At 40.1% G+C, this 27508-nt stretch overlaps 1 protein-coding gene across 13 annotated transcripts in view; it reads left to right on the top strand.

Moving 5' to 3' along the window:
* MYO3A (myosin IIIA) overlaps positions 1-27508 on the top strand; it is a 145008-nt gene that overhangs the window by 62501 nt on the left and 54999 nt on the right. For 8 of the 13 annotated variants that reach the window (XM_080386051.1, XM_080386050.1, XM_080386049.1 and 5 more), the window contains 9 exons: positions 7321-7397; positions 8701-8846; positions 10515-10580; positions 10996-11151; positions 21133-21232; positions 23527-23643; positions 25749-25853; positions 25938-26021; positions 26774-26976. In XM_080386051.1, the coding sequence (XP_080242177.1) occupies positions 7321-7397; positions 8701-8846; positions 10515-10580; positions 10996-11151; positions 21133-21232; positions 23527-23643; positions 25749-25853; positions 25938-26021; positions 26774-26976 (1054 nt within the window). Of the gene's footprint in view, positions 1-7320; positions 7398-8700; positions 10581-10995; positions 11152-19796; positions 21109-21132; positions 21233-23526; positions 23644-25748; positions 25854-25937; positions 26022-26773; positions 26977-27508 lie in introns of those variants that run through there. The other 5 variants (XM_080386054.1, XM_080386056.1, XR_013927912.1 and 2 more) reach the window with 5 other exon arrangements.

The raw sequence follows: 27508 nt of genomic DNA, 5'->3' as shown, positions 1-27508 counted from the left end.
AGGCTTGATAGATGCAGTTGTTGACTGATCACAGATCAGTCTAGCAAACCCTGTGTGGCACATGGCGTGGCAGAGGGAGAGAAAGCTCACAGAACTGTGCTGCAAATGCACACAGTACAGGTTGGGCTGCAATGGATTGGGAGTCTGGAGCCACCTTGTGCTCAGTGGGTAGGTTGAAAAGTCAACTGTGAGTGATCCAAGTTTGAGTATTGGGGCATTTGGGGGAAGGATATTTTAATCTCTGTCCCTTTTAATATATACGGTGGTTCCCAGCCTCACATGTCCTGCTGACATTGAAGAGGAGCTCAGCGTGACCTTGAGTAGTTTTCCAAACTTTTGTAGATTACTTATTCTGGAGTAGTCAGAATATCCTATTGTGTCTCTTTCGTCGTGCCCTGCATTAGCTAGAAATGCTGTCTGAATCATTCTGCAAAAATGAAACAATTAATTAAAATAATTTAATTTGAAAGTATCCAAAACTAAATTAATCTTTCTGCCCTTAGCTTACTTTAGGCAGTGAATCATAGCAAGACTTGTATTTGCCTTAGTCATTCTAGCATGTATCCATAATAAAGCTGTCTGCTTCACTGATTCAGATCAAAACCAGACTGTTATAGTGTTGTCATTTCTGCATACCATATAGCATGACATTCATATGTTGCTTCTAAAAAGCGTAACTAGGGGACAGTGGCAGAATCCAATAAAAGTAAAGGACTTTGAAGAAGGCTTTCTTCGTGAGCAGCTTGTCAAACTGCTTTGAACCCAATCAGAGTAATAATTCTGATTTTTTCAGACCAGGGTTAGCAGGGATAAGATGGATTGCATTGACTTGAGCTGTGGAACATTTTCATTGTTGAATGTTTAATTCTTTGTTGAAGGCTTAGTCCTTAAAAACTTATTTTATGGGCCATGTGTGAATGAAAGCCTTTGTGCTGTCCAGTAACACAAAAAAAGTAATCACGTGGCCAAATGCTGTATCCAGGATAAGCTGTTCACTTGGTCTTTCAAATATTTTCTTCTACTAATTCACATAAAGATGTCACTGATGGCTTAAACATTAAAGAAGCTTGATACAGAAAGCTGGTGTCATATGCCAGAGACACATGAAGCAAGAAAACAGCCCTTTGTGGCCAGCAAACGCTTGCTTTGGGTTTTCTCATGGGTCACAAAATAGTCATCTTGTGAGGTTATTAGAAACCTTCTGGTCTCACCTGTGTATACTGAAACCTATTCATTTTTACCTGAACTTTGAACCCAATCAGTCATTTGTACTGAAGTATTCCGGTCGTTAGGTATTCTAAATATTCTGTCCCATCGCCATAGATGTTACAGTAACCCAGATAATCTTGACAGGAAAACCATGTCATATAACAAGGAGAAAAATCTCCAGGGTTTTCCCAGTCATACAGGGAAAAAATTCCTTTTTGGATCTCAGAAATGGCAGTCACTTTGAAATCTGTTATTTAAGGAAGGCAGCGTCTAAGAAGGAAGGCTTTCTCCACCAGCATACTGCAGCAGATTGTGTGTAGCTGCACAGATCCCCGAGGCTCCAGAGAAGACTAGTTCTCCTATCTAAATACATCTGGCCAATTGTGCATCCCTTTCAGGAAACCAGCTGAAGCCCCGAAGCATGAGATTTGATTAGAAGCATTGGCCTTGTGCTGCACTGAACAGTCAGGAGCATGTGGAGAGCAGCCCATGGTCACCTGCTCTACTGGCAGCCATGGAGAGAGGGTGCAATCAGAATTGTAGACCAAGGGAAGCTAGAGTACATTGCCACACCATCCTGCCCAATCTCCTGTAATATGAAAGTTCTCCGATTTCTTAAAGAAAGAAGCTGTATTAAAACCTTTTGTTTAAAAAAAATTATGTATTGTATAGATGTAGTGAATGTTCTGCCTTTTTTTAAGTCACTATTTGCTATTTTATTATCAGTATGTACCTTGTAATGATTCTGTATCTGGTTTAGTATTTCCATTTTGTTCTTTACATACCTAAAAATGCCTTTTCTTTGTCCTTAATCCTTGTGGTGAGTTTACTATGAAAGTCACTGGACTTCAATGCCTCTAGTTTCCATTTATATCACTCTATATTTTTTAGTACGGATTAACTATTTTATCCCCTTTTGCTCCATGCCTCTTGGTTTTATAGTGAACACTATGGATTTTTCATCTCCCAGGTAGTTCATGTATGTGGTCTTGGATACTAAGCTTTTGATCTGTCTGGAGTTGTAAAGCGCCATTTGGTTATCTTTTGGATATACCCTGTTTCAGTTAAAGATTTGCATCCGCAGCAGATGTTTTCCTGAGTGTTTGGGGAAACTGTAGTTTTCATCATTAAAACAGTAGGTGCATTAAAATAATGCATAAAGGCAGGGAATGTGGTGACAAAGGGCATGGAAAAGGCTGAGGCACTCAATGTCGTCTTTCCCGTGGTCTTTACTTCTAAGACTGGCTTACAGGAATCCCAGATCCCTGTGATGGCTGGGAAAGTCTGGAGCAAGGCAAAGTTACCCTTGGTAGAGAGGATTGGTTTAGGGAGCATGTAACAAAACTGGACATAAATAAGTTCATGGGACCTGGTGAGATGCACCCAAGAGTGCTGACTGAGGTAGCTGGCAAATGTCGCTGCAAGGTCAATGAGGTTGGGGGAGGTTCCTGAGAAGTGGAAGAAAGCTATTGTCACTTCTATCTTCAAGAAGGTCAGGAAGGAGGATTCAGAGAACTACAGGCTGGTCAGCCCTACTTTGATCCCTCGGAAGGTGATGGAGCAAATAATCCTGGAAATAATTTCTAAACATATGAAAGACAAGAAGGTGATTGGAAGTAGGTAGCATGGATTTATGAAGAGGAAGTCATCCTTCATAAGATAATGTTAACACTTTCCAACTTAAAATGCTGCTGAAAATTCTACTTTTTTGGCTCCTCATTTTAGCTTTGTTTCCTACTTCTTTATTTCCATTTTACTGATTAGAACCCAATTTTAGTTCTAAATTTAATGTGACCACTTATCACTGAGCAGAAGTTCTGAAGCATGCTTTTCTGTCAATAGGTCACCCAAGGAAACAGTATCGCCTCTGCACTCTTCATTTAAAAAAGTTTGCTTTTAAAGTCAGTTAAAAGTCTATAAGGAATTCTAATTATTGACATTGTTTCAAAAGGGTTCTGAAACATCTCTTGTGAAGTCATCAAATCAACCACTTGTGTCTTTATGGCCTTTTAGTAACATTTTCTATTAAATATCTTTATGCTTTCTATCCGTGCTAAATAATTAGACCTGGAGAAGCTCTGTGATCTCCCTTTACATCCCTTTAGTGGGGGTGCCACCATACTTGCAATACGGTTGCCTGTGGTTACGCATCTGGTGTGTTGTGATGTTTGACATTTGGACTATCAGAATTGCTTTGTTTTAATCGTGCTTTTTCCTTGTTGTCATTATGGAGTTCAAAGGAACTATGTATATTACTTTTTTAGCATGTTTTGTGCATTTGCGATGATCTGTCCGAAATTATCCTGTCTGGATATGTACCATTAGCCCAATACAACCTGCAGCAAGCAATGAGACGATGTCAAAGATATTTTTGCAATTATAGAAGAGTTGAGTTATGATCCCACCATTGTTGAATAGGAGGTAGCTACTTCCCTGTCTGCATCCTGATAAGAATGTTGGCTGCTTCTCAAAGTAAAGCTTAGGATGCTAAAGGAAAACCTTAAGCTGTTAGGATCTGTCACCTCCAGATCTAGTGAAAAGGTGGAGCGGAGTGATGTATGAGGGACTGCCTTCACACCCTTGGACAGAGAGCCAAGGAAGGAGAGGCCACTTTTTGCAGCAAACAGCATGGAACAGGAATGCCAAAACCTATCTGCCAGCAGGCTTAAGGGGAATGCAGTGGAAGGTGCTGCTGCTATTTTACATCTCTTTTCTCTAAGGAGGTTAAAAAAATGTTGGGAAATAACTCAAAGCGTATCAGCCTGCTTAGATCTGCAAAGTTAACAGTGTGTGCAGGTTTTGCTTGGAGAATGATTGAGTTGCAGAGTCTTAATCCAGAGAAGGTCACAATGAGGATGCTTTGGTAAGGAAGTGGACACTGAAGGCACAAATGAAGAAGGGTTATGGAAGAGGCAGCCAGAGGCAGTGTGGTAGCTTGAGGCTATCACGGTGTGATGGCTTTGGCATAGGGTTTGTGGTTTTCTGTATAAATACAGTAGCTAGCATGTTGGGAATGCAGTCTCCCTGCTGTGTGCCAAATGTGAATTCAGTACAGTTTTTTAGGGCTCACCATTCCCCCATTAGCATCAGCCAGTAAATTGTGCATACCTCTGTCACAGGACATAATCATAAAATGATGTTGTACAGCCTCCCAGTTTAGATCAGAACAGTGTCTACTCAGATTGGGTGCTACTATGAGACAAATCTTTCCTAATAATAGGGAGCTCATTTCTGCACTGTTTGACTTATTATTGAGTGCTAAGGTCATAACTAGGTGGCTTTACTTTCAACGTTATTTCAATATGCCAGTTCTTGCATTAATAAGCTTGTATAATACTCATGGTATAAGTCTGCTAATTTCCAGTTTTTATTAGTAAACTAATGCCTAAAAAAAGAAAAAGAAGAAAAGCTTTTTTCCAACTATATGCACAATATTTCCTTTTGGATATTGTGTGCATTGGTACTATTAATGCACTTACTCAGCTCTTCACTTTCATAAGATTTTATATTTGTGTGTAATAGAATACTATGTTGTGACCTATTTTTAGATTTTATTAGGAGAATATTTGACTTGTTTTGCAACAAAGCAGTAGTAAAGGGGAAGGGGGAGGAGCAAGATGTTTTTTTTAGGAAATATACAAGTTAAAAAAAGCTGGCCAGCTATATGCTTGACTGGTTACTGAAATGCTGGAAGAAATGTTACTAAGTGTGGAATTACAGCATCTTTCCTCTATACACAGAGAAGGCCCAAGGAAATAGCATTTGTCATAAGACCTACACTCCATAATCTGAAATGCCACTTTACTGCTAAGAGCAAAAGGATAAAAAAAACAACCAAACAAAAAGCACACAAAAACCCCAAGAGCCTAAAAAATTTAGTGGTGAACAATTCAAATTAAATCAGCATTTTACTGAAGTAAAAAAAGAGAGAGGAGGAAAAAATCCTTCAGTTTATTTAATAATTACAGTTCAAAAAGAAAAAAAGCCAACAGTGCAAAGACAGAGAGGACTGTGCACATTAATGCTTCTTTTATATTTTGTTCCTTATCTCCACGGAAAGTTACTATTTATAAAATCTGACACTGGAATCATAAAAATCTAGTTGGTGCCTTTCTTTGCCTGCAGCTTTGAATCCTGTTTCCTCCTCCAAGGCTGCAAAACAGAGCTTAGCACAGGGGACTCCCACAACAGGTAGAAGGGGAGAGGGAAGCATAGCCTCCTCCTCCTCCAAAACCAAGGGTCACATAATGATGTCCATTGGCATCACTGCAACGGTGGCAGACCCGTGGTGATGCGTGCTTACTGCTTGCTTTCTGAATAATGTGTCTTGCCAAGGGCACGGGACAGCCACAGACTCCATGAGCCGGAAGCTGGATCTCAGACAGCATCTTGAGAGAGCAAAAACAAAGCCCCTGCTTAGCCGAGCTGAAGTAGGATTGATGGACTTTGCGCTAAGACTCACATTGTCCTGCTTTCCGTGGTGCAAATACTGTGTATTGGCCTTTCTGCAGGCACGAGGAGAGAAGGAGATACAACTTTCTCAAGCTTGGAGTAGACTAGAGGGAGGCAGCCACAAAAGCAATTGGTTGCATTTGTCTCAAAGGAACAGGCAGGATCTTTCTTGCTGCCTTATTTTCAGCTGTTATACACATTTCTGTGACAGACAAATGCAAATATTTTGTGAATCAGAGCTGAACACATGGCTTTAGAGTAAAAAAACAGATCAAGCCCTCTATGGTTTCTTGACCCCCACTGAAAAAAAAACCCAAAACAGTCAAATTCTGTCTAGGCAAAGTTTTAGTTAGTATTTCCACTGGGCAGGTAATGTGAATTGCTTTTGTTAAGAACCATCTACAGAGTTTCAGGAAGATAAGGTCAAGTGTGTTCAAACCAGATGATACAGAGTTGAAATCGGCCAGTGGCGCTCACTGGAGGGTCATGTATTTCAGAATAATGAAATGGCATTCACAGGGTGAAACCGAGTCTTTTTACTTTTTTAAAGAGAAAGCAGATATATGTATGAAGGCAAAATAAGTGAGCTTTAGTGTCAACCAGAGTGAGGCTGGAAGAATTGCAGAACACAGCACCTTTGTTGCCATCCATGATAATCAGCACTTCCAAATACGCCTCTGGTGGACCTCACAGTTGACTTACTCAAATCCATAATAGTTCAGGACTTGCTAGCTGAGGGGCTTTTTTTCTCCGTGCATGGACCTCACAGTTGATTGTGACTCATAAATCCCTAACAGTCTGGGACATGCAAGCTGAGGGGCTGTTTTTCTCCATGTGTTGTACTCTTCTCTTTGCACACACTAGATATTTCCAACCAACATACCCTTGTTTTGTAAGAAAGGAAATTGGTGGCAGGCTGGTCAGAAGTGTGCTGCAGCCTACTCCAATTCCTAATATTTCAGTGTCTTTTACTTTAAAACCATAAGGAATCTTTGGACTTCACTTTAGAGTTCACTTTCCAGCTCTTGGCCTGAAATAGTTAATTCCTTAAAGTACAGCTCATGTTACAAAGCTGATTTACAGGCATTTGATGTTGCTTTGAGAATGTGCTTTGAACATGGAGGGACTTCTGTTTTTGTAAGAATTTTTGAGGTTTTGCTCTCTTGTTTCTTTTTTATGGCAAAGCAGCTGAGGGATGAGGATAAGTATCTTTTATAGTGTTCAACCTGGAATATATAAATAATGAAACAAGAAGTCTAGTATCAGTACTGAGCATTAAAAGAAAAAAAGAATCTGTGGAAGGTACAATACTTCCCCCCCCAACGGAAAGGGCTTTATTGCTTCCTAAAACAGGATATAGAAAAAACTGGAATTAGCCAGTCAAAATATGTGGAGTCAGATTACTAATGAAATGCTCATTTGGGACTGAATCCTGGTCCTGCTGAAGACACTGGAAACAAAGTATGCGGAGAACCTCAGCTGAAATGCTGGGTACCTTTGAGGACTGGGCCTCGCTTTCCAGGGAGCTGGGAAAATGCACTTGAGATTCACCTGCAGAGGAAGTAATAGCATGACAAGACAAGGATGTCACCGTTCAGAAGGGCTGTCTTGGATGGAAATAGCAATTGCTCTGGTTATAGCTTCCCTTCGTTCTTCCAGGTGTGTCTGCTCAGCTGACCAGCACTCGACTCCGTCGGAACACCTCCGTGGGCACCCCATTCTGGATGGCTCCAGAGGTTAGATTCATGTTTCAAAACATTTTGTCACGGGTATTCAAGCTGATGCATTCTGCATTTCTGCTCTTTCTTTGTCTTTCTTCCTGACTACTGGTACTTTCGCCAAATGAAATAGTAATGTCATTTTTTAAAGTGTTTTAAACCTTCTTTCCTACATGTTTGCAAAGATTAAGTTAAAATGGGATTTATTTTTGAAATTACAAGGTTAGAGCCAGAGAGCAAGATGTTGAATTGCTTACGAAAGTGTTAAAGAAGGCAGAATACTATCACTGATCCTTTCCAGCCTTCCAGACTCTGAAACTATGGCTGTCACATTTCCCCATGGATGGAAAGAGCCCAGGGTGGTACTGTAATACATTATAGCTTTTATTTTTTGATTTCTACACCTGAAAAGTTTTTAATACTATATATCCGTAGCTGACAGCAAGAAATGGACAAAGCTATTATCAGTGAATAAGATGTACTACATATCTTTGGAGATTTTTCCAGCCTGAAATTGAAGCATATAAAGATATATTTTAAACTGAGGCAGGAAAAATATTTCGTTATAAATAAACCTATGTACTTACATTACTTGTGTGCACATACATGCGTATACATATGTTTGTAGCACTTGAAACGACTCTGTACACATGTATTTTTATAAACATATTCTGTTTATACACAGTGGTCTAGCCACATAGCTAACAGCATACGTGTTAGTTTAGACCAACTAATGTGTTGAAAAATGGGAGGAAAAATTCTAGATTCATCCAGCACTGTGGATGAGCTGAGATATATATGACGCTAAATACATTTGCAATAATCCAGTGGCAAACACATTGTTGAGAAATTAACTTGATCTTGAAATTGGCTGATTTGGCTGAATAAAGACACAGCAGGAAACAGTGAATTCAGCTTCTGCTTTCCTGCTTTTTTCACTTCATAGAGAGAGCAATAGAGCTCCATTAGTTACTTTTCAGGAATAATCCACAGAAAAGAGATTTAGGGTTGCTGAGTTTCCTTCTTCCCTCAGGCAAGGGTTGCAGTTTACTACCTTCAGCTGAAAAAGCCAAGGATTTGCACCATTTTGTCAGATCAGGGAACATCTGGTCAGAGAACCTGGTGTTCATGGACATCTGCTTTCTCTAGTTTAAGCATTGCTTTTTTTTGGCAACAGAATGCTTTAGCTTGCTAAATATGTGCAAACCTGTTTATTTCACCAAGTATCTCCATCCTGTAAGGGGTTCCCCTAGCTGTGGGTGTACTCCTAAATTTGGACATTTGACCATTAAATGACCATCCCAGTCTTTTACTCCAACAGGTGATTGCCTGTGAGCAGCAGCTAGATAGCTCCTATGATGCCAGATGTGATGCATGGTCACTGGGTATTACTGCAATAGAGTTGGGAGATGGAGATCCACCCCTTGCTGATTTGCACCCTATGAGGGCACTTTTCAAAATACCAAGGTAATATCTTGATGTGTTTATTTCCTGCCGGGTTAGGCTGAACTTTTCCCTTAACTGTTACTTTCTTCAAACTTAGACTGTATAAGTTGGTGAAGTTTCTTCATATTATTTATGCTAGGAGGAGGTTAGAAAAACTTTATCCAGCTGTATTTTCTGCAGACTGTACTTCAGATGTGTTCACATTGAGAAGTTCATAGCTGTCCGTGGCTATGTTTGAGAAGAAACCATAAGGCCTTCTCCTGAGTGGACTGATGCCCAATGTACGTGAACACAGGACTTAGCTGGGTCCCGTATATTCTGTTACAAAGAGTGACTAATGATGGCAATACAGAGCCTGAGTGTGCCACTGTGGTGAACAGACCCCATACCTGTCCTCAAGAGTTAGCTCATGTCCTTTGAAGCAAAGTATTTTTCCACCACTCACATACATTTAAACTGCCACTTTTCATTAGTTTGTGCTGCTCCTGGCAGTTCCAGTGTTGCTGTCCTCAGACAGTGCAAATAGCAGCTTCATTCATGTTTTCTTTGAAGCTGGAGATAAAAGTACCCAAAGTGCCACTTACAGTGTTTCAAAGAACATCAATCTCAAAGTCTGTAGAGGATGATTGCACAACAGTTCATGGATTTCACTCTTAACAGTTGGAGCAATACCACAATATTTGAGACCACATAGTACACATGAGTTCTTCAAGTCCTCATCCAAGTCACCCAAACAAGTTTAAATTACCTTCAGGTTTAAGAAATCTTGGCTGACTTGGAAGAGAATGAATGCTCTTCTTACCTTTACTTGCTATGAGAAAAGCAGTTACAAACTGCTGCGGTCAGTCATTTCAGCTAGGCCTTCAGAAAAACATCTGGCTTATGCCCTTATAAATACTGGGCACCTTCCTGCCCTGGAGCACATATAAGATCAACATCCTTTCATTCCATTAAGTAAAACCTGAAGGTGATAGAGTAAACGTTAAGCGTCACTTAAAGAAAAGCAGTTATGATGATTGAGAATAGAAAAATCACCTTGTCTATAGGTCATTCCTTTTGTCTTTATGATTATACTCAGTGAAAATGGCACCTCTGAATGGAAGACTATTGAAACAATTTGAACCAAATTAACACCTAGAATAAACAGCTCTAACAACAGAAAAGAAAGTAGTAGTATTTATTTACAATAGATCTGTACTTAGTCCTTCAATTCTAATTTTCGTCTGATAAATGAGAAGCAGTTAATAAAGAGCTAGTTCCTTCTGACACTCTCTTCAGCAAGTTGATTAATTCAGTCCTTCTGGGAAAACTTAAAATAGATATAATTTTTTTTTTAATTCTCTTAAGAAGGTGTATTGTTTCAGGCTTGAAAAGAGAAACTTGCCATTACAAGTGAATAGTGATTAATGGGTTGTTAGTTTCATTTCCGTTTATTGATTTGATTGAAAAAATTACAGTGATTCTTAGTTAGTTATGCTTGGTAGCTCATCTCCATGCTATTTCTCCTTGTTAGTTATGTAAAGTAGGAGAACCAGTGAGGCATTGTATCATCTGTCCATGCTCATTTTACCAGTGGAAATCAATATCTTTTTTCAGTGGCCTTCTAAAACTCATTACTCAGCCTGCCTTCATGCATTCTTTTTGTCAAGTGAGTAGCTTATTAACTTACCATCAAACTGACCTTTGCAGGAATCCTCCTCCAACACTACAGCAGCCTGAACTGTGGTCACCTGAATTCAATGACTTCATTAACAAGTGAGTAACAACTGAGACCACTGTAGCTGAATATGGAACATATATAAATGTCATGTGTAAAATATCTTTGCATTCTCTGTGGAAATCTATTGCTACTAATACTTTTCCTTAAAAACCTGATTTGAGAACCCAGTTTGACTTCCAAGTGAGGCTCCAGATTTAAAACATGAAATAACGACATCTTAACACACTTGATGTTTCTGTTTTTCTTAATTATAAAGAATATTTAGTTTTGAAAGTGCAGTAATTTACTTCTTGGACTCATCAATTCTGTGAAATCTTAACAATTTTCAGTACAGAGCTGTTGTGATTAAGATGGATATATTTATTATAGAGGCATGAACAAACTACAGACAAGCATTTCAGAATTTAACAGCAATCCTTCAGCAATCATATGCTTTTTCTGCCAGCACAGGTGCTTGACTAAAGATTATGAGAAGCGTCCGACCGTATCTAGTCTTTTACAGCATGATTTTATTAAGCAAATTGAAGGAAAAGAAAACATGCTACAAAGGCAACTCATGGAATTTATTGATGTTCATCAACAGATGGGAGTCACTGAAAAGGCAAGGTAAAAGTAGCTATAAAGCAGACCAGCTGGACAATTTTGATACTTCCACTGTTTCAGAATGGCTCGTGCTCAAAGATTCACCTCTCATAACTTTAGCCGGCCAAAACCAGAGAGCTTAATCTTTGAGGTCCACTATGGAGCCAATGGAAAGGGGGAGTGGGTGGGGGTGTGGGGCATCGTGCTTCACACGAGGTGAAACAACCTTTAGAAGTGCCTCCCCTTTCTCCTGTGACTCAAGATGCAGATTAGGATCCTAGCTTTCAGAAAGCTAAGGTTAGGTGAAATCAGTGTTTGGCACTTTCTTACATTTGCATGGTCAGCTAATGTTTAGTTCGAGTATGCTAAAAATAACTGGTCGGGTTCTTGCAAGAATTGGATGCTACCAACTGAAAGGACTGATAGTAGTACCAGTAGTACCTTGTTTTGCAAACTTAAAAATCTACATACTTTCTTTCTTCCAATAGTATTTACTAATATCAGTTCTGAATGGCTTTTATTTAAAACAACTGAAAATGGCTTGGCTCAATTTTACAATTTAAAAAACCCCACCCAGTATGCTGAAGTAACATCTCAAATGTGAAATGTTGTAGATTAGTATTGATGTACTACTGGTGCGAGTGCTCCTGTGCTTCAAGGTAAAGCATGACAATTTTTTCTTGTTTTTTTAAGTGGAACATAAAATTTAAAAGACATTTTGGCATTATCATCTGTATTGAAAAAGCTTACACATTTCCTTTCACAATATATACAGCAATCTTCAGTTACAATTATGGAGAATTTTCTTTCACTCTGTGCTTTGAACATAATAAAAAATACATTTCTAAACGTATTTTATATTATAATTTTCAAGTTTTCTTGGACTTTTAAGTGGATGTGGGGTGAGCAGTAGTTTCCCTTCTCTGGCATTTCAGTAAAAAAACTAGGCAGTTGGCTTAAATTCAGGCCTCAGGCTGGATTTGTATGTTCTGAATGGTGCAGACTTCACATTTGCTTAATCCAGAAAGAATCTGGAGTTGAAATAAGCTTATCGGATGTCAGTGCTGTGCCCTAAACCAGCAACATATTCCAGACTTTTTAAAGTATTTATAAAACACAGAGAAAAGATATGTGGTAAATCAAGTCCAAACTACTGAATTACATGAATTGAGATTGTGGTAGTGCTTGTGACGCTGGTCCTTTCAAATCTTAAATAATTTTTGAAAATCAAATTTCTTAATCAATTAAGTATTTTGAGCTTTTTTACCCATTTTATAGAACTTACATGTTTATTTTCTTTCAAGTCCTATTCTTTTTTTCAAAATTCTTTCATTTTTTTCATGTTAATACTGCATTAAAGCAAATTACATTAACTTTCTTTTCCTATACAATACAAGCACAGAGTAACCCAATTTGCATGTGCATAGAGCAGTCAAATGGCACAGGAACAGGATGATCTATTGGTACTTTCTCCATCTTGTTAGACTGATTTGTTAACCAATCTTCACGTGAACCAGAGTTTAAGGGAATGTATTACTATGTGATGAAGTTATTCTATGCTTTTACAGTTAATCAAGTGTAATTTCTACATACATTTTCCCAAAGGAAGACAGAATTTTCTCTCTGAAAATTATAATTTATTATCTGAAATGGTGCAAAAAAATTTACTTATTTAACTAATGATGTAATTTAAATGGGATGGTTAAGCTAATGGCTTGGTCCATACTTGAGTTTAGCAATTTAAAATATCAACATGTAGGCTGATAGTAGTTTAAATCTCATTTGCATTGATTTAACCAAATCTTTTAATATCTGAGATCAGTGAAGGCAGTGTGAAATATTGCAAGTAAAAATCACATTTTACAGTCACTGTACCTATAATCACTTCAGCTTTAACATGTTTATTGACTATATTTGCTGGAAGATTGTCTTTCATAGCAGTGCCTGCAAAAAAGATTAGCTTTCTCCTAGAAACAGTAAGAATATCCATCTTAATATCTGTTGCTGTCTCTGTACAAGCAAGAAAAGCAGACATTATTTTCCAGTAGCTGAAAATGTAGTAGAGTATGTACATGATTTCACTTAAGAAGAAATTGGAATTCCAGACTTGTAAAGGACATTACTACAGAATAGCATGGGTTCTTTCTGCTGTTGAGTGATAAAAAGATTATACAAAGATCTTTGAATTCAGTAACCATACCTTTTAAAATTCTTTCAATATTAATCATATGTGTCTTCTGACCTTCAATCTGCACAGAAGAAATGGTGTAAAAAGCAGTGTCTGTACAGAAGTACCATGTCAATCCATCTGATTCAGAGTCAAGACATAGGCTGTGTGATGACAAGTCACCTGGAAGTCTGATCTTAAAATCTTGTGGCTTTCTTTTCTTGATTATCCTGTTCTGGGACTGATTTTACACTGGTGTGTTAGGGCCCTGCTGCAGAATTCCTGAACCTTCACCAGTTGCTGGCAACTTCCCTTGTCAAGCTCCCTCCTGATCTCCAGCTCCCTCTCTCTCGGTCCGTAATTTGAAGGCATAACTCTCCTGCTTCTTGGCACTGGGAAGCAAGTAGTTTAAAGGAGTAAAGAACTCTTCCTTGTACCAAGGCAAGAAATCCTCCTACTTGTGTCATGTTGTTTAAATTGGCATGGCATATAAACTCAAGAAATTTGGTATCATTGACTTAAAGTTGAAATTAAGGAATCCAGTTATTTTTCAGTATGTGTTTCGTTTGCTCTCCTCTTCAAATTCAACTCTATTAATAAATTTTCTATTTCAAAAGAAAAATGCCTGGAAGTAAATAGCTGAGGTCCAGCCACTGGGTTTTCCTGTATGCACGATTCCTGTTTTCACTCAAAATCAAATCACCCTCTTTGTCCAGCATGCTGAAGAGTAATTAGGTTCTGCCTGCCTTCTGCAGTGGTAATCTGTTAATGTGCTTGTGATTTTATCTTGTTGTTTGCTGAACGGGTAGTTGATATAGTTCAAAAAAGAAGAGATTGTGTTAGGTTTTGTCACATTCTTAAAAGGTTTTTGCAGAAGGCCACATCCTCAGATCCAGTCTTTGTGCACTGTGTCTGCTCAGGAACAGTGTGTGATCTCTAGGCACGGAGTGGAGCTACCCTACAGTCACTCCCATTAGCACCACTGTTCCTGAGGTATTTTCTAACATAGAGTCACCAAGTCATTAGGGCATTGCACTGGGCCCTCTGAACCTTCCCATTATTGTTATTCTAGTGAAGAGGAACCTAGTTCTATGTTCTGCATTGTATTGCATCCTTTCTAGACGCCTAGCAAGAGGAACAGAGCCCACCAACCTCCTGAGTAACTAGAGAAATCTCAACATACACTGATAAACCTTTAAATAGCAATGTGCTGTAGACCTGCTCCAGATTTAATGAAGATGATATAAGATTTTATTGTTTCTTCAGTAGCTTCTGAAAAGTCTGTTATAGTATTTTTTGTGCTACTCAAGGCTCAAAACAGCATGAATACTAGCAATGATTCAGGACAAATCCCACTTTTTTACTTTGAGTAACTTTCCAATACATTTTTCTCTGAAGTCATCACTTCTTTATGCTAAAAATATCTGCAACTTAACCTTTCCTAGCTCAGATCTCAGGCTGAAATTACAACGGGAAAGCCATGAGAAAATATCCCTGGAAACTCTAATGTTTCATCTTGACTGAAACATCTCCAAAATCTGCTCTTTGGAATGATGAAGTAAGCTATAGGAGATACATTCATGTTAGGGAGGAGGTGAGGCAGGCAAAGTTGCATACTAAGAGCAATTAGTTTTGGCGGTTTTGTTTAGTTCTCTCTAATTTGTGAATTCCTGATGAGGACAGTGCCTTGGGCTTCTGCAAGAGTTGACTTTGCCATGGCGGTGGCAAGAAAAGCCTATTTCATTGGGCAACTTCATAAGGTGGTATTTGCCTCTTTTCAGAGGAGTTCATGACTCCTAATCATCCTGATATTTCTTTTCCCTAAGTCTTTTCAAACTGATAAACTTTCAACCACCAGAAAAATTCTGTGACATCCTAGTAGTATGATCTTGAGGTTTTAAATAAACTCTATCTTGTATCTGTTACTCCAGTCCTCAGGACCACCTAGCTCTTTAAATACTGTATTCCAATTCTTTTCTGTGTTGATAGTGACACAAAAAGCATTATAATGGAATTTATTGCACAATCTTTAATGGAAACAAGAAAAATTCCCTAATGAAGAAACAATAATGTCATTTGAGCCTGATCACTCACCTTTGGACACTGCTCAAGTCTCCCCTCATTTTTAGTGAATCCTTTGATCACGTACTTGCATTCTTGTAAGTCACATTACAGCTGTTAAAATGTACAATTAGTGAAGAAAATAATTATTGAAATCAGTGCTGCAGCATATACCCCAAAATTGTTCTAAAAATACACTTCTTGCTAAGCTGAATGAGGGGGAAAAACTGCATTGTAAAGAGTCTTACTTTGCAACAGAAATAGCTGTCTTTGAAACGACCTTCAGAACTGTCGCATACTACACCTGACAGGCTTGTAAAGACTTATCTTGAATTGTTTGGCTGTCTTAATCTTGACTGCTTTTACAATAATCTCTGCAGAAATATGCAATGATTAGTACAGTGTGTATTTTCTGGGAATTATGACTCATTCCAGAATGAGCTGCATATGTGAGGGATATTCACTGCACCTAGATTTCAGGAACTGACTCTGGTCCCCAAGTTAAGAGCCTCATCTTTATATGCCCTCTGAATAAATATGGGTAAGAGACCTATTCTACTGCAACATGATTCAGAGAAAGGGATTTTGGGTGAAATGAGTTACTCTCCTAAGATTTTGTCCTGTATCAGCCATGTAGGGGTAGCACTGAAATCCAGTGACAGGGTGCTAAACAATTTCTCTCTTTAACTATTTGGAAGGTTCAGGGGGTAAGTTCATGTACAACATGCACAAAGCTGGTTGTCAGTTTATTCACCCCGGTTAAAAACAAGGAGTACCATATAGTTTCCTTCCATGACTTCGCTTGATTGTGCAGACTTGTGTCAATTATTTTCTGGGTGTTCACTCTCTCTCTGACTCATCCTGCTAGGGGAAAGCAGCTGACAGAAATCCTTCAAGTTCATTTCTGCTGGACAGGCTGTAGTGGAGGGTAGGACATCACTACACTAGCTTGACAAAGTCAGTTTGAGGAGCAGAGTAAGGTAGCTCACAGAGTCCAGTGCTGACTTGGTCAAGGTCTGCAGATGAAATATGTATCAGAGTAGGGGCTTAAACCTGAGGCTTTGGAGTTCTAGGCTAAACCTTGAGTATTTTGAGCCATTTCTTCCTCTCCTGTGACTAACTCAGTGTGGGCTTTGTTGTACCAACAAGAAGTTGTAATTCCTGCACTGAGGATACTCCTGTATAGGATGGCTGTGCTGCAAACTGCTCTCAAGCCATAGAAGCAATAAATTGTTTCTGGCAACGCAGGCCTTAGAATAAGCAGATCTCCAGTCTCCTACACTTCTAGCTAGTACACATCTTTACAGCAGGTTAAGAATATGCTTCCATATAATACAATGGACAGCAGCAACGCCTGAATGAAGAATAGTTTACCTCCTGAAGCAAAACAAGAGAAAGAAGTTCTTCCTGCATTCAGGTCTCCGTGGCAGTAATGCTCTGCAACTGCTGCTTTACTGTTGTGTCAGTTCACTTGCTCAGCAACTCATTTCTCCTGAAGGGGGAATACCTCACCAGGCATTGCTTACATTTGGAGCTTCGTCCTTCATCTTCTCAGTATGATCCTGACCGTAGAGCATGTGCTTGACTCATGAGGGCAATAAAGAACCAATCCCAATGAGCCTTTTAGAGATCTCTTATTTGCTCGGTTAAGAACAAATATTTTCCCCCGAAATTTGTCAGGGATGCAGCCATTTCTCGAGGCTGTTCTGAAGTACCAATAACGAGCTTTTTTGCAGGGCATGGTAAACCAGCACAGACTTTGGCAAACAGATCATGCAGAGCAGGACATGACCCAATTAGCTAGATGTGGGCCATCTCTGAATCAAAAGCCCCGTAGCTCTGCTGAGGAGCACTGTGCTCTCAGCAACATTGCATGAGCTTGAGCACAGCTCTCTGAGACTGCAGCCAGTGCTGTACAATCATTTAAGCATAGAGGGAGCGCAGGTTTGTCTGCAAAGCGTTGTGCACAGCTGGAGTCTTATCAATACATTTGTCTAAATTCAGCTACAGCTTTTGCGTAGATGTAAGACTATGGTTTTATTTAAGCATATTTCACCAGATACATCTGTCAAAGACAAAACTTTGCTTTTAAGTGTGAATTAATATTGCTGTATGCAGCCTCCAGAGAAATACAATCACTAGCAATGACAGATCCTGTACAGGTTTCTCTGTGTTAGTGCTTTTCTGTTTGTCACTTTAAATGCTATTTGTAACTGCTGGGAGGTGTACAGCTGTTCCCATGTTCACCTTACAGCAAATTTGATTACGTTTAGTTTCTTCTTTTCATCCTGAGTAAGGCTAGCACTTTTCCTGTCACTTTTTAGTCTATAGATGATTCTCCAACCAGCTTAGGCAGAGAGTTCAACAGGGCATCATGAGTCACACTTCCCTTTTTGTGGTATTTTTGGAACTATCAAAAATCTTTTAAATACGTTCTGACAATTTGAAGAAGAAAAAGCTGCAGTTGCCTCATCTTGATTTAACTGAATCTTGAAAGATAAGTGGGGGGAGGGGGGGTGGGATGGATGTGTAGGATGGATGTGTAGGGCATGAAGGAGAATGCCCAGAAACAATGTTGCATTGACTCATTTTCTTGTCCATACTGAGTTGATTTTTCTGGCCTTTAGCTGCTTGAATTGCTTGTTGAGAATGGCTGTGAGATCTAATGCCTCCAACAAATAATTTCTGAACAGAACAGAGAAACATGGTCATTTCAGTTCACAATGTCTATGTGCATGATGATAATGAAATTTCAGCATTGATGCCAACAGCACTGATGTGGGGGGTTTTAAGTGGCTGGAGTTTTAGGAAGTGAAGCAGTATAACTGCCCTTGAGGGGTCTGTGCCCTTTGACAGCAAAGCAGAAAAATACTGTGTTCTGCAAAACTGCTGTTCTGCTGTACTCTGGAGAATAGAGAATATAATCTGGTTTAACAAGCACTAGTGTTCTTATAATGTCAGCTGAAGAAGATTACAGGAGAATCAATTTTATGTAATTAAACTTCCCTGGCATAAATAGAGATTGTTTCCTTCAAAGGAAAAAAAACCCACCAAACAAATGTCTCCATGACTGGAGTGTTTTCCTCCCTTCCTGCAAGGCAGTTTTTAGCTTCCTACATCAAATGAAAGATGGTAATTGAAACAAATCAATTGGGAAATATCACTCTCTCACTGATATGCAGTAACATTTAAAAAAAAATGTGTTCAATGTGTAACAATTCCACTAGAAATGGAAAACACAACTTGACAGATGTCTTGTTTTGTGTCTTCCTTTGGCAATGGAAAAAACAGAGCAGAGCTTGACATAGTCTTGCACTTCCCTCATCTTTCCCTCATGTACATGTTGATAGGTCTTTCTCAAAGTCATACTGGTATTAGATGCATCCTCTGGACACAAAATTACCTTCATGCAGGAAGAAAGGATAAATTGTTTCAACTGTCCAAATTTAAATTTTCAACTGAAACTGTTAAGAAGAGGCAGAAATAGGAGTGTGAGTTATAGTGGGGACAGATTGCTGTTGAGGGGGTAGGATTTTGCCTGCATCTCTGGCTTTGAATGCGCAAATACCTGTTATCTGGTGAATGCAAATCAAGCAGCAGCAGACCATGCAAGGCTGAAAAGTTAATTTGAATCTTAAATATTACCTTTTATATTAATTTTCATATTTAATACCACCTGGGTGTACATATAACCAAAAATTGCCTCACAGTGTTGTTCCAAGGACAGTACTACCAGGGCAGCTCTCGTGGTATAAATGAGTTCCAAAAGAAAGGGAAGAAGAGGTTGAACCTAGGAGATGTGTGGTTCCTTTACACGTGGCCCATCCCTTTTGATGCTGCCTGCTTGTTTTCCTGTGTGTTTTCTGCTTCAGCGTATCTAAATACATACCAAATTACAGCCCAGTTATGGGTTTATTGCAGCAAAAGCTGCCTTTCTTCCCCCACAGACATGTGCTCCTCCTGCATCTTTTTTTGTCTATTTGCACTGTTCATGATGGAATAGGTCCACGTGCTGCATGTTCTGTGCTGCATGGCAGTAGCAAGGCTCTGAGACTGTGCTGCGTAGTATTCCCATTGCTATTCACTTCCATGTAATTCAGCCTCACCATCATCCTTACAACTATATCTACAACAGTCTTTTTTGTCCTGTATTAAATACTGAAAGAAACATTTGGAAGTGGGTTGCTTTCCCATGCAGCTCCAGGGCCCTAACAACAGTTTGACAGTAGTCTGCCTGCAAAGCAGCTGGGTGTAAAACTGGCAAGGCTTGGTCCCTGTCTTCTATCAGGGCAATGTAGATACTGTTGATCCATTCTGTTCATCGTGCTTCCTGGTCGTTTGGCCTCCACACTGAATATTGTGCTGCGATACTGGCACAGAGACCGTGAAACTGGGCTGGCTTTTGAAATGAAGTCTTACATGTTTGTGTCTTCATATTAAGGTTGCAGGATTAGTCAGCTGTGGGTGTGAAATTCCTGCCTTTGCACTCTGAACAATGGGAAGACCCCAGTGGTACCTGGCATCTACATAAGGGAGGAAGAAACTGCGCCATTACTGGCACCTGGGTGAGGACATGCCATTCTGTCACCCTCACAGAACAATAGTGAGAGACAAGAAAAACTGAAAGAAGTGCTAGATGAAGTGCACTCATGCCTGCACTTCCATCTTTCAGATCTTGATTGCACTCAGTTTGGAAGGGCATCATTTGCCCATTTCACACAACACGGTTTCCCTGCTGTCTGCATTTACAGCTGCCTCAGGTGTATGTTCCATGTGTTTGAGAGGTGCCTTCCTACATATAGTATCAAGGGGAGTGAGGCCATATCAGATTTACTTGATAATCTTTCCGTGCTTGTGCCATATTATACATCAGAGCTTGATTCAATTTGTGAACTCTGCTGTTACATACCCAGTTTCCCTTTCCCTGATTTTCCCCCATCTCATAAAGCAAGTGAAATAACATGAATTGTAAACCTTGCATTCGCTGCTTTTGCTTTTGCTTTTTTTAGCAATGCCTTTACTCTTGGATAGAGAACAATCCAAGTCTCCGGGAACGTTCTTGCTATTCTCTGTAACATTGCATAAAATTTTCTTTGGTTTGATTAAAAGACAAAAATAATTCCACTTTAAGACAAATTTAATTGAAGTTTACCCCAATAAGAAAAAATCTGATTTTTTTTTTCCTTATTTTGTATTATTTTTTTCCTGTAGAGTCCAAGAAAATTCTTCTTGGTCAGGATGTATTTCACATACCCTAGTGGTTCTGTAGCACTTTGCTCTACAATGTGGTCATTGCCAGGCTTTAGAGCATTGTCATTACTAAGCTAGAAGTGTTTCCATCCTGAGTGCTTTGTCTGCATCATTCTTGTCATATTGTTTCATCATACACCCCTGGATCTTTCATATATATAATCTTTATCTGGATCATTTTTCTTTTCTCAGGTAGGTGCCAGAATTTGACTGTTACATGCTTTATACATGTGTTCTTTCTTACCCTGTACTGCATAGCTCTAGACTTCGAGTGATCAAGCAGGGATCTGTACAGTGGAAAATTTCTTCATGGTATCAGTTGTGGGATCAAACCATAGATTTTGAATTGTCAAGTACGAGTGTGTTGCACTGAGTTCTGTCCTGTCCTGTTATTCATTCATTCATGTGTTTGAATTTGGAAAAGTGCAAAGCTGGAATGTTTTGGCTGAATTGCCTTCAAGATGGTTACAGTTGCAAAATCTTCTCTGTTTTCTTACATTAGGAAATCACATGTCTGTCTTTTCTAGATTTGAACGTATTCATACAAAGAAAGGGAACTACAGTAAGTCACTAGTTTCAAACCAGGAAGAAGTAGATGATTTAGCAACCCTGGAAGTACTGGATGAGGTAAGAGCCTCCTTTTTCACACTTCCCTGAAGAGGGGTAATCACATATTGAAACACAATAGTTGATTTTCAACTGTTGATTTTCAAGTTCAACTATATTGTCAAACTTCAATTGTGTAAGTGTACAATGGCATTTTACCAGTTTATGGAAAACATTTTAGATGAGATGTACTGTGTCAGGAGTGAGTCCAACTCAAAGCTAAAACATGCTCTGCAGTTACAGCCTTAGACCAAGCAGTATTGTAGCACCATTTGCTTGACAGGATTTATGTTGCTGGATTTTATTACACCTAAATATCTAGTTTGCAATTATATGTTAACCTGAAATTGGTTCAGGTCCAAGTACAAGCACCTTCTTCCCTGTTGCTTGGACATCTAGAGTTGTCTTAAACTAGGTTACCATACTTTCCTAGGCTGGATCCCCACTGACTTACTTTGGTGTGGAGGTGCATTGAGATCAATGCATATCTGCTGAGGCTCTATCCTGTCAATGTCTTCTGTTGAACTTTTGACGAAATTACTGGTTACAAATCTCACTGGTTTGTCAAAGTTCAAAAATCAGTCCACTGGGAACATGCATAAGAGAGGGGGGAAATCTGTTGTGTTTATGCTTTAACCTTCAAAACCAGAAAGAGGAATTGGGCCACAGCACTTTATCTGCAGGTCTTAGAGGCCATCAGTGGTTGTAAAGAAACTGTCATTCTTCCTCTACCGGGCTGTGCATAGAATGTAATTCACATTCTCTTATCTGTAAAACTTCTCTGGTATATTGTATCTTTGTCAGTCCAGAATACTAAATGTGGCTCTTGAGCTGGTAAACTGCATAATGTTAACAGCCCACAGAACATCTTCCATCTTCCAAGAGTTGGGTTATAGTAGCTTAGTGTTTAGTTAATATTTACTGAGCTAATCCAAACTTTGTCTATCTCACAAAACTCAAATTTAAGCATTTTTTAAAAATTGGGAATAGCCATATGCTAGCAAAACTGGTTTTTGTCTTTTGCCATGAAGCATATAAAAAATCTGAGCTAAAGAGAAGACACACAAAAAAACAAGACAAGCTGGAAGATTATCCCATCTCTTCAGAGGTAGAGCATTCTCAGGAAAGTCCTCAGGAATCCTCCACCTAAAGGCATTATTTGACTATGTGATATGTTACTAAATCAAATACAGTTTCAAACCTCTTTTACATATTAATAGCAGCTTCTCAGAACTGTTCCATGCAAACTTTTCTTGCAGTTTATATAACCTCATCAGAAGAGCAAACCAGGAGACCTTCTACTGGTGCAAGAAATAATTTCAAAAAGGGCAGAAATTCCCCTAAAAAATTCTGTTAATGGGAATCTAGTTATGGCCAAAACTATGTGGCATTGAAACCCAAAAAAGGGAAGAGTTATCAAGGCAATGGAAAACCCAGGTTTTCTCCTTAGGTTTTCCTGTGAAGGAAATTTAACCTCTTCAGTTGTTGAGAAATCAGGTTTTAAGTGCACTGGAAAGAACATAGTGCACAACACTGGGAACAGATAGATGAGGAGGGAAAGCAATCCTTCTGTAGTCCTCTGTAGCTGCCAGTCATTCTGTTCCAGTGGAAATAGGGCCTGGATATTTTCACATGTACCTCAGAACAGTCTTGAGGCTGGTTTGAATGTCTTCATCCAGTTCTCACGTTGACTGGAAACCTAACCAGGCACTTTACATACCCAGCTCTGTATGCAGAAGCAGCTGAGGGAAGTTATGTCAAGAAACTGGGTACCTTGTTTTTCTTGGTTCAGGGGGAACTGGCTCGCAACAGCAACGAACAATCACAGCAGAGGCTGGTTATTTATATAGAAAGATGCCCGATTGTTTACATGAATAGGATCCAAACAGTTGAACATTTGTGTCTTATCATAAATGACAGTAATGTTAAGAGCAGCTGTAATGGCAGTTATGAATTCAAGCATATGGCTCTAGCTTGATGGGCTAGATGAAGCCATAGTGTTAGAAATGAAGACAGGACTGTCTCATGGAAACCTTTGATTAATTGAATTAAAGCAGTACTTCTTAACTCATTTTTCTACAGCCCCTTGGGGATCTATAAGTATATATTGTTCAAAGTGAGTTTGGACACAAGCATTTAGGAATACCAGTGTGTTTGAAAGTGTTACTCATTTATGATCATGAACAGTTGTATTCCTAACTATCAATACCTTCTCTATCTGTCCTCACTCATTATAACTATATAAATAATTTCTGCATTTTCTAATGTTTTTTTTTTCCCTCTGTGATTCAATGTTCCTATTCTTTCTCCATCAGAATACAGTAACAGAGCAGCTGCAGAAGGGTTACGCCAAGGATCAGATCTACACATATGTTGGGGACATTCTCATTGCTGTCAATCCATTTCGGAACATAGATATTTATTCTTCACAGGTGTGAAAATCTAGGTTTGGTTCTTTTGTAACACAAGTTTCCATTAAAATACGGGTATTTGTGTTATGACTACAGAAAATGTGGGTGGGGTGCTGAATGAGGTGGGTGCCCTGGTGACAAAGGACACAGAGTAGGCAGAGTGACTGGGTACTGCCTTTGCTTCAGTCTTCACTGCTAAGGCCAGCCCTCAGGACTTCCAGACCCTGGAGGCAAGAGAGAAAGTATGGAGAAAGGAGGACTTTCCCTTAGTTTAGGAAGACCAAATTGTGAGATCATTTAGGCAAACTTGACACCCACAAATCCATGGGCCTTGAGGAGATGCACCTCTGAGTGCTGAGGGAGCTGGCAGATGTTATTGCTAAGCCACTCTCCATCATCTTTGGAAGATCATAGAGAACAGGAGAGGTGCCTGAGAACTGGAGGAAAGCCAATGTCACTTCAGTCTTCAGAAAGGGCAGGAAGGAGGACCCAGGAAACTACAGGCTGGTCAGCCTCACCTCCATCCCTGGAAAGGTGATGGAACAGCCCATCCTGGAGGTCATCTGTAAGCATGTGAAGGAAAAGAAGGTTATCAGTAGTCAACATGGATTCACGCAGGGGAGATCATGCCTGACCAATCTGATAGCTTTCTATGATGGAATGACTGGCTGGGTAGGTGAGGGGAGACCAGTGGATGTTGTCTACCTTGACTTCAGCAAGGCTTTTGACACCATCTCCCATAACATCCTCACAGGCAAGCTCAGGAGTGTGGGTTAGATGGGGAGACAGTGAGGTGGGCTGAGAGCTCGGAGGGTTGTGATCAGCGGCGCAGAGTCCAGCTGGAGGCCTGTAGCCAGCGGTGTTCCCCAGGGCCCGTACTGGGTCCAGTCCTGTTCAGCTTATCCACCAACGACCTGGATGAAGGGGCAGAGTGTGCCCTCAGCAAGGTTGCTGATGATGCCAAACTGGGAGGAGCGGCTGGTAGCCCAGAGGCTGCGCTGCCATTCAGCGAGACCCGGGCAGGCCAGAGAGCTGGGCAGAGAGGAACCTCCTGAAGCTCAACAAGGGCAGGTGTAGGGTCCTGCACGTGGGGAGCAGTAACCCCACGCACCAGCGCAGGCTGGGGCTGACCTGCTGGAAGGCAGCTCTGTGGGGAAGGGCCTGGCAGCCCTGTTGGACACCAAGGTGCCCGTCAGCCAGCAGTGTGCCCGTGGGGCCGAGAAGGCCAGTGGTACCCTGGGGGGCATCAGGGGCAACGTGGCCAGCAGGTCGAGGGAGGTGACCCCCCCTCTGCTGTGCCCTGGTGAGGCTGCATCTGGAGTGCTGTGTCCGGTTCTGGGCTCCCCAGTACAAGAGAGACAGGGAACTGCTGGAGAGGGTCCAGCCGAGGGCTGCAAAGATGATGAGGGGACTGGAACGTGTCCCTGATGAGGAAAGGCTGAGAGAGCTGGGCCGGTTCAGCCTGGAGAAGAGAAGACCAAGAGGGGATCTCACCGATGCACACAAATACCTTAGGGGCAGGTGTCCAGGGGCTGGGGCCAGGCTCCTTCAGTGGTGCCCAGCGACAGGACAAGGGGCAACGGGCACAAACCGCAACAGAGGGAGTTCCGTCTGCATATGGGGAGGGACTTGTTTAGCTTGAGGGTGACAGAGCACCGGAACAGGCTGCCCAGAGAGGCTGTGGGGTCTCCTTCTCTGGAGACATTCAAAACCTGCCTGTGTGTGATCCTGTGCAAGCTGCTTTAGGTGAACCTGCTTTAGCAGGGGGTTGGACCAGATGGTCTCCTGTGGTCACTTCCAACCCTCGCCCCTCTGTGATTCTATGGTAAGTTGGTCCTTGATGTCTGGCAACGTTAAATTCTCTTCTAATAATTTGAGTTTCATAGCATAATCAGGGCTGACATCATACCAAAGTATGTTTCGTCTTTTTTAGCAGTTCTTGTAGTACTGACTATATACAGATTAATGGTATAGTGAGCATGGTAACAGCTCACTCAGAAAGGATTACTGCTGGTAACCTCAGCATGCTATACACTAATCTGAAAATAAAACTAAGTTCTGATTTAAAAAAAAAAAAAAAAGTTGTTAAGGGGCACTGATAACATTTTCATTTTTCTTACACTTAGCATTCCAAACTGTATATTGGAGCCAAACGGACTGCCAACCCTCCTCATATTTTTGCTGTTGCTGACATAGGTTATCAGTCCATGGTGACATACAACTCTGATCAGGTATATATGAGGTGTCTTAATTATTTATATTGTCAGGCTGAGAGATACGTAATGAGCTCAGAATCATGCTCTTGTTCTCTGTAGTGTATCGTTATTTCTGGAGAAAGTGGAGCTGGCAAGACACAAAGTGCCCATCTTCTGGTCCAGCAGCTCACTGTCCTGGGCAAGGTATGTTTCAAAGGGGATGCTTCTGTAAGGCTTTGGATCTTATGCTTAGTTGACTGAACCTATGGACGGGGCACTGGCAAGGGGGCAAGACTGTAATACATTTTCCAAAGGACTTCTGTAAAGTTAGATTGGAATGTGATGCAGATCTGTCTACCCCTTCCTCCCTCCTGAACTAGGGTCACTTGAAAATGTGTTGGGGATTCCGCAAGGAAATACCCACTGCAGTGAGGGCTGTGACTTTGTCCCTTGTTTAATTGTCTTCAAATCACCCTAACGGTACTTTTGTAGCTTTTCACCTCCTTCTACAACCACATTGCTGTCAGTGGGACATGCTCATTCTGGGAAGCGGTCACCATAATTGTCTAAATAAAATGCCATTTTTGCATGTCCCAGGTGAGATACAAGCAAACTGATCTGTTGGTAAGGTGCCGTGCAGCAGTAAGCAGATGCTAACAAGGATCCTGAAAGCAGGCTGGCCATTGCAGAGTGCTGGACCACAGAAACTGATTAGTTCTGGTGGTGTCATTGTCATTATGTGTGTGATCTCTTCCAGCCAGCCATTAGTTCTGCAGATTGCTGTATTCTGAGAGTTTTCATGATATATACGTCTTTCTTTCCATATGAGTCACATGGGAATGGCTGCTCTGATGACATCACACTTTACAATAACAACTAGAAGAGGAAAGAAACACTTAAAAATGAACATATTTGAGTGATTACTGGTAATTTGAAGTAATATCTTTCATATCCAGGCTAATAACAGGACTCTACAGGAAAAGATCCTCCAGGTTAATAACCTTGTAGAAGCATTTGGGAATGCAGGCACTATCATCAATGATAACTCGAGCAGATTTGGAAAATATTTGGAAATGAAATTCACTTGTGGTGGCACTGTAGTAGGAGCCCAGATTTCAGAGTATCTCCTTGAAAAATCCAGAGTTGTTCACCAGGCAGTGTAAGTATAAAAATTACATTTTACCTCAGTTGGGTGTTACAGAGTAGGCCTACAATGCAGGAAATTATCTTTGATCAAAACATGAAAATTAATAAGGTACTGGGATTTTTTCTCATAAATGATATATGAATAGTTTATAAATCTGTAAATTAGCTGAAAACTACTCCTGATTTTTTTTTCATTGCCTCCTGGGTTATTTAAACAAATCTCATGAAAATATATATATGATATATAAAGTGTATCAGAATGTGTAAAGAATTAAAAACTTTCTAATAGTTTAGTTATAAATGTCTTTGTGGAATTTTGAAGTATTATGTCAAGTATATCATTTGGATTTATTTCTTCTGCGTTTCCTCAAATATTGTAGCTTGTTTGTTTGATTGTTTGCTTGCAACATGCTTGTGTTCCATTTTGGTTAGAAAGGGTTATGGACGAAATGCAGAACAGATCCATCTGTCATGTGTGTATCTCATAACATAAATTGACAGTAAAATTAAATGGCATTTCCAGTTATTTTAAAATATTGACATGT

The sequence above is a fragment of the Falco punctatus genome (genome assembly GCF_963210335.1).
Source record: "Falco punctatus genome assembly, chromosome: 4".
Taxonomy (NCBI): Eukaryota; Metazoa; Chordata; class Aves; order Falconiformes; family Falconidae; genus Falco; species Falco punctatus.
This window is presented reverse-complemented; position numbering and strand designations above follow the sequence as displayed.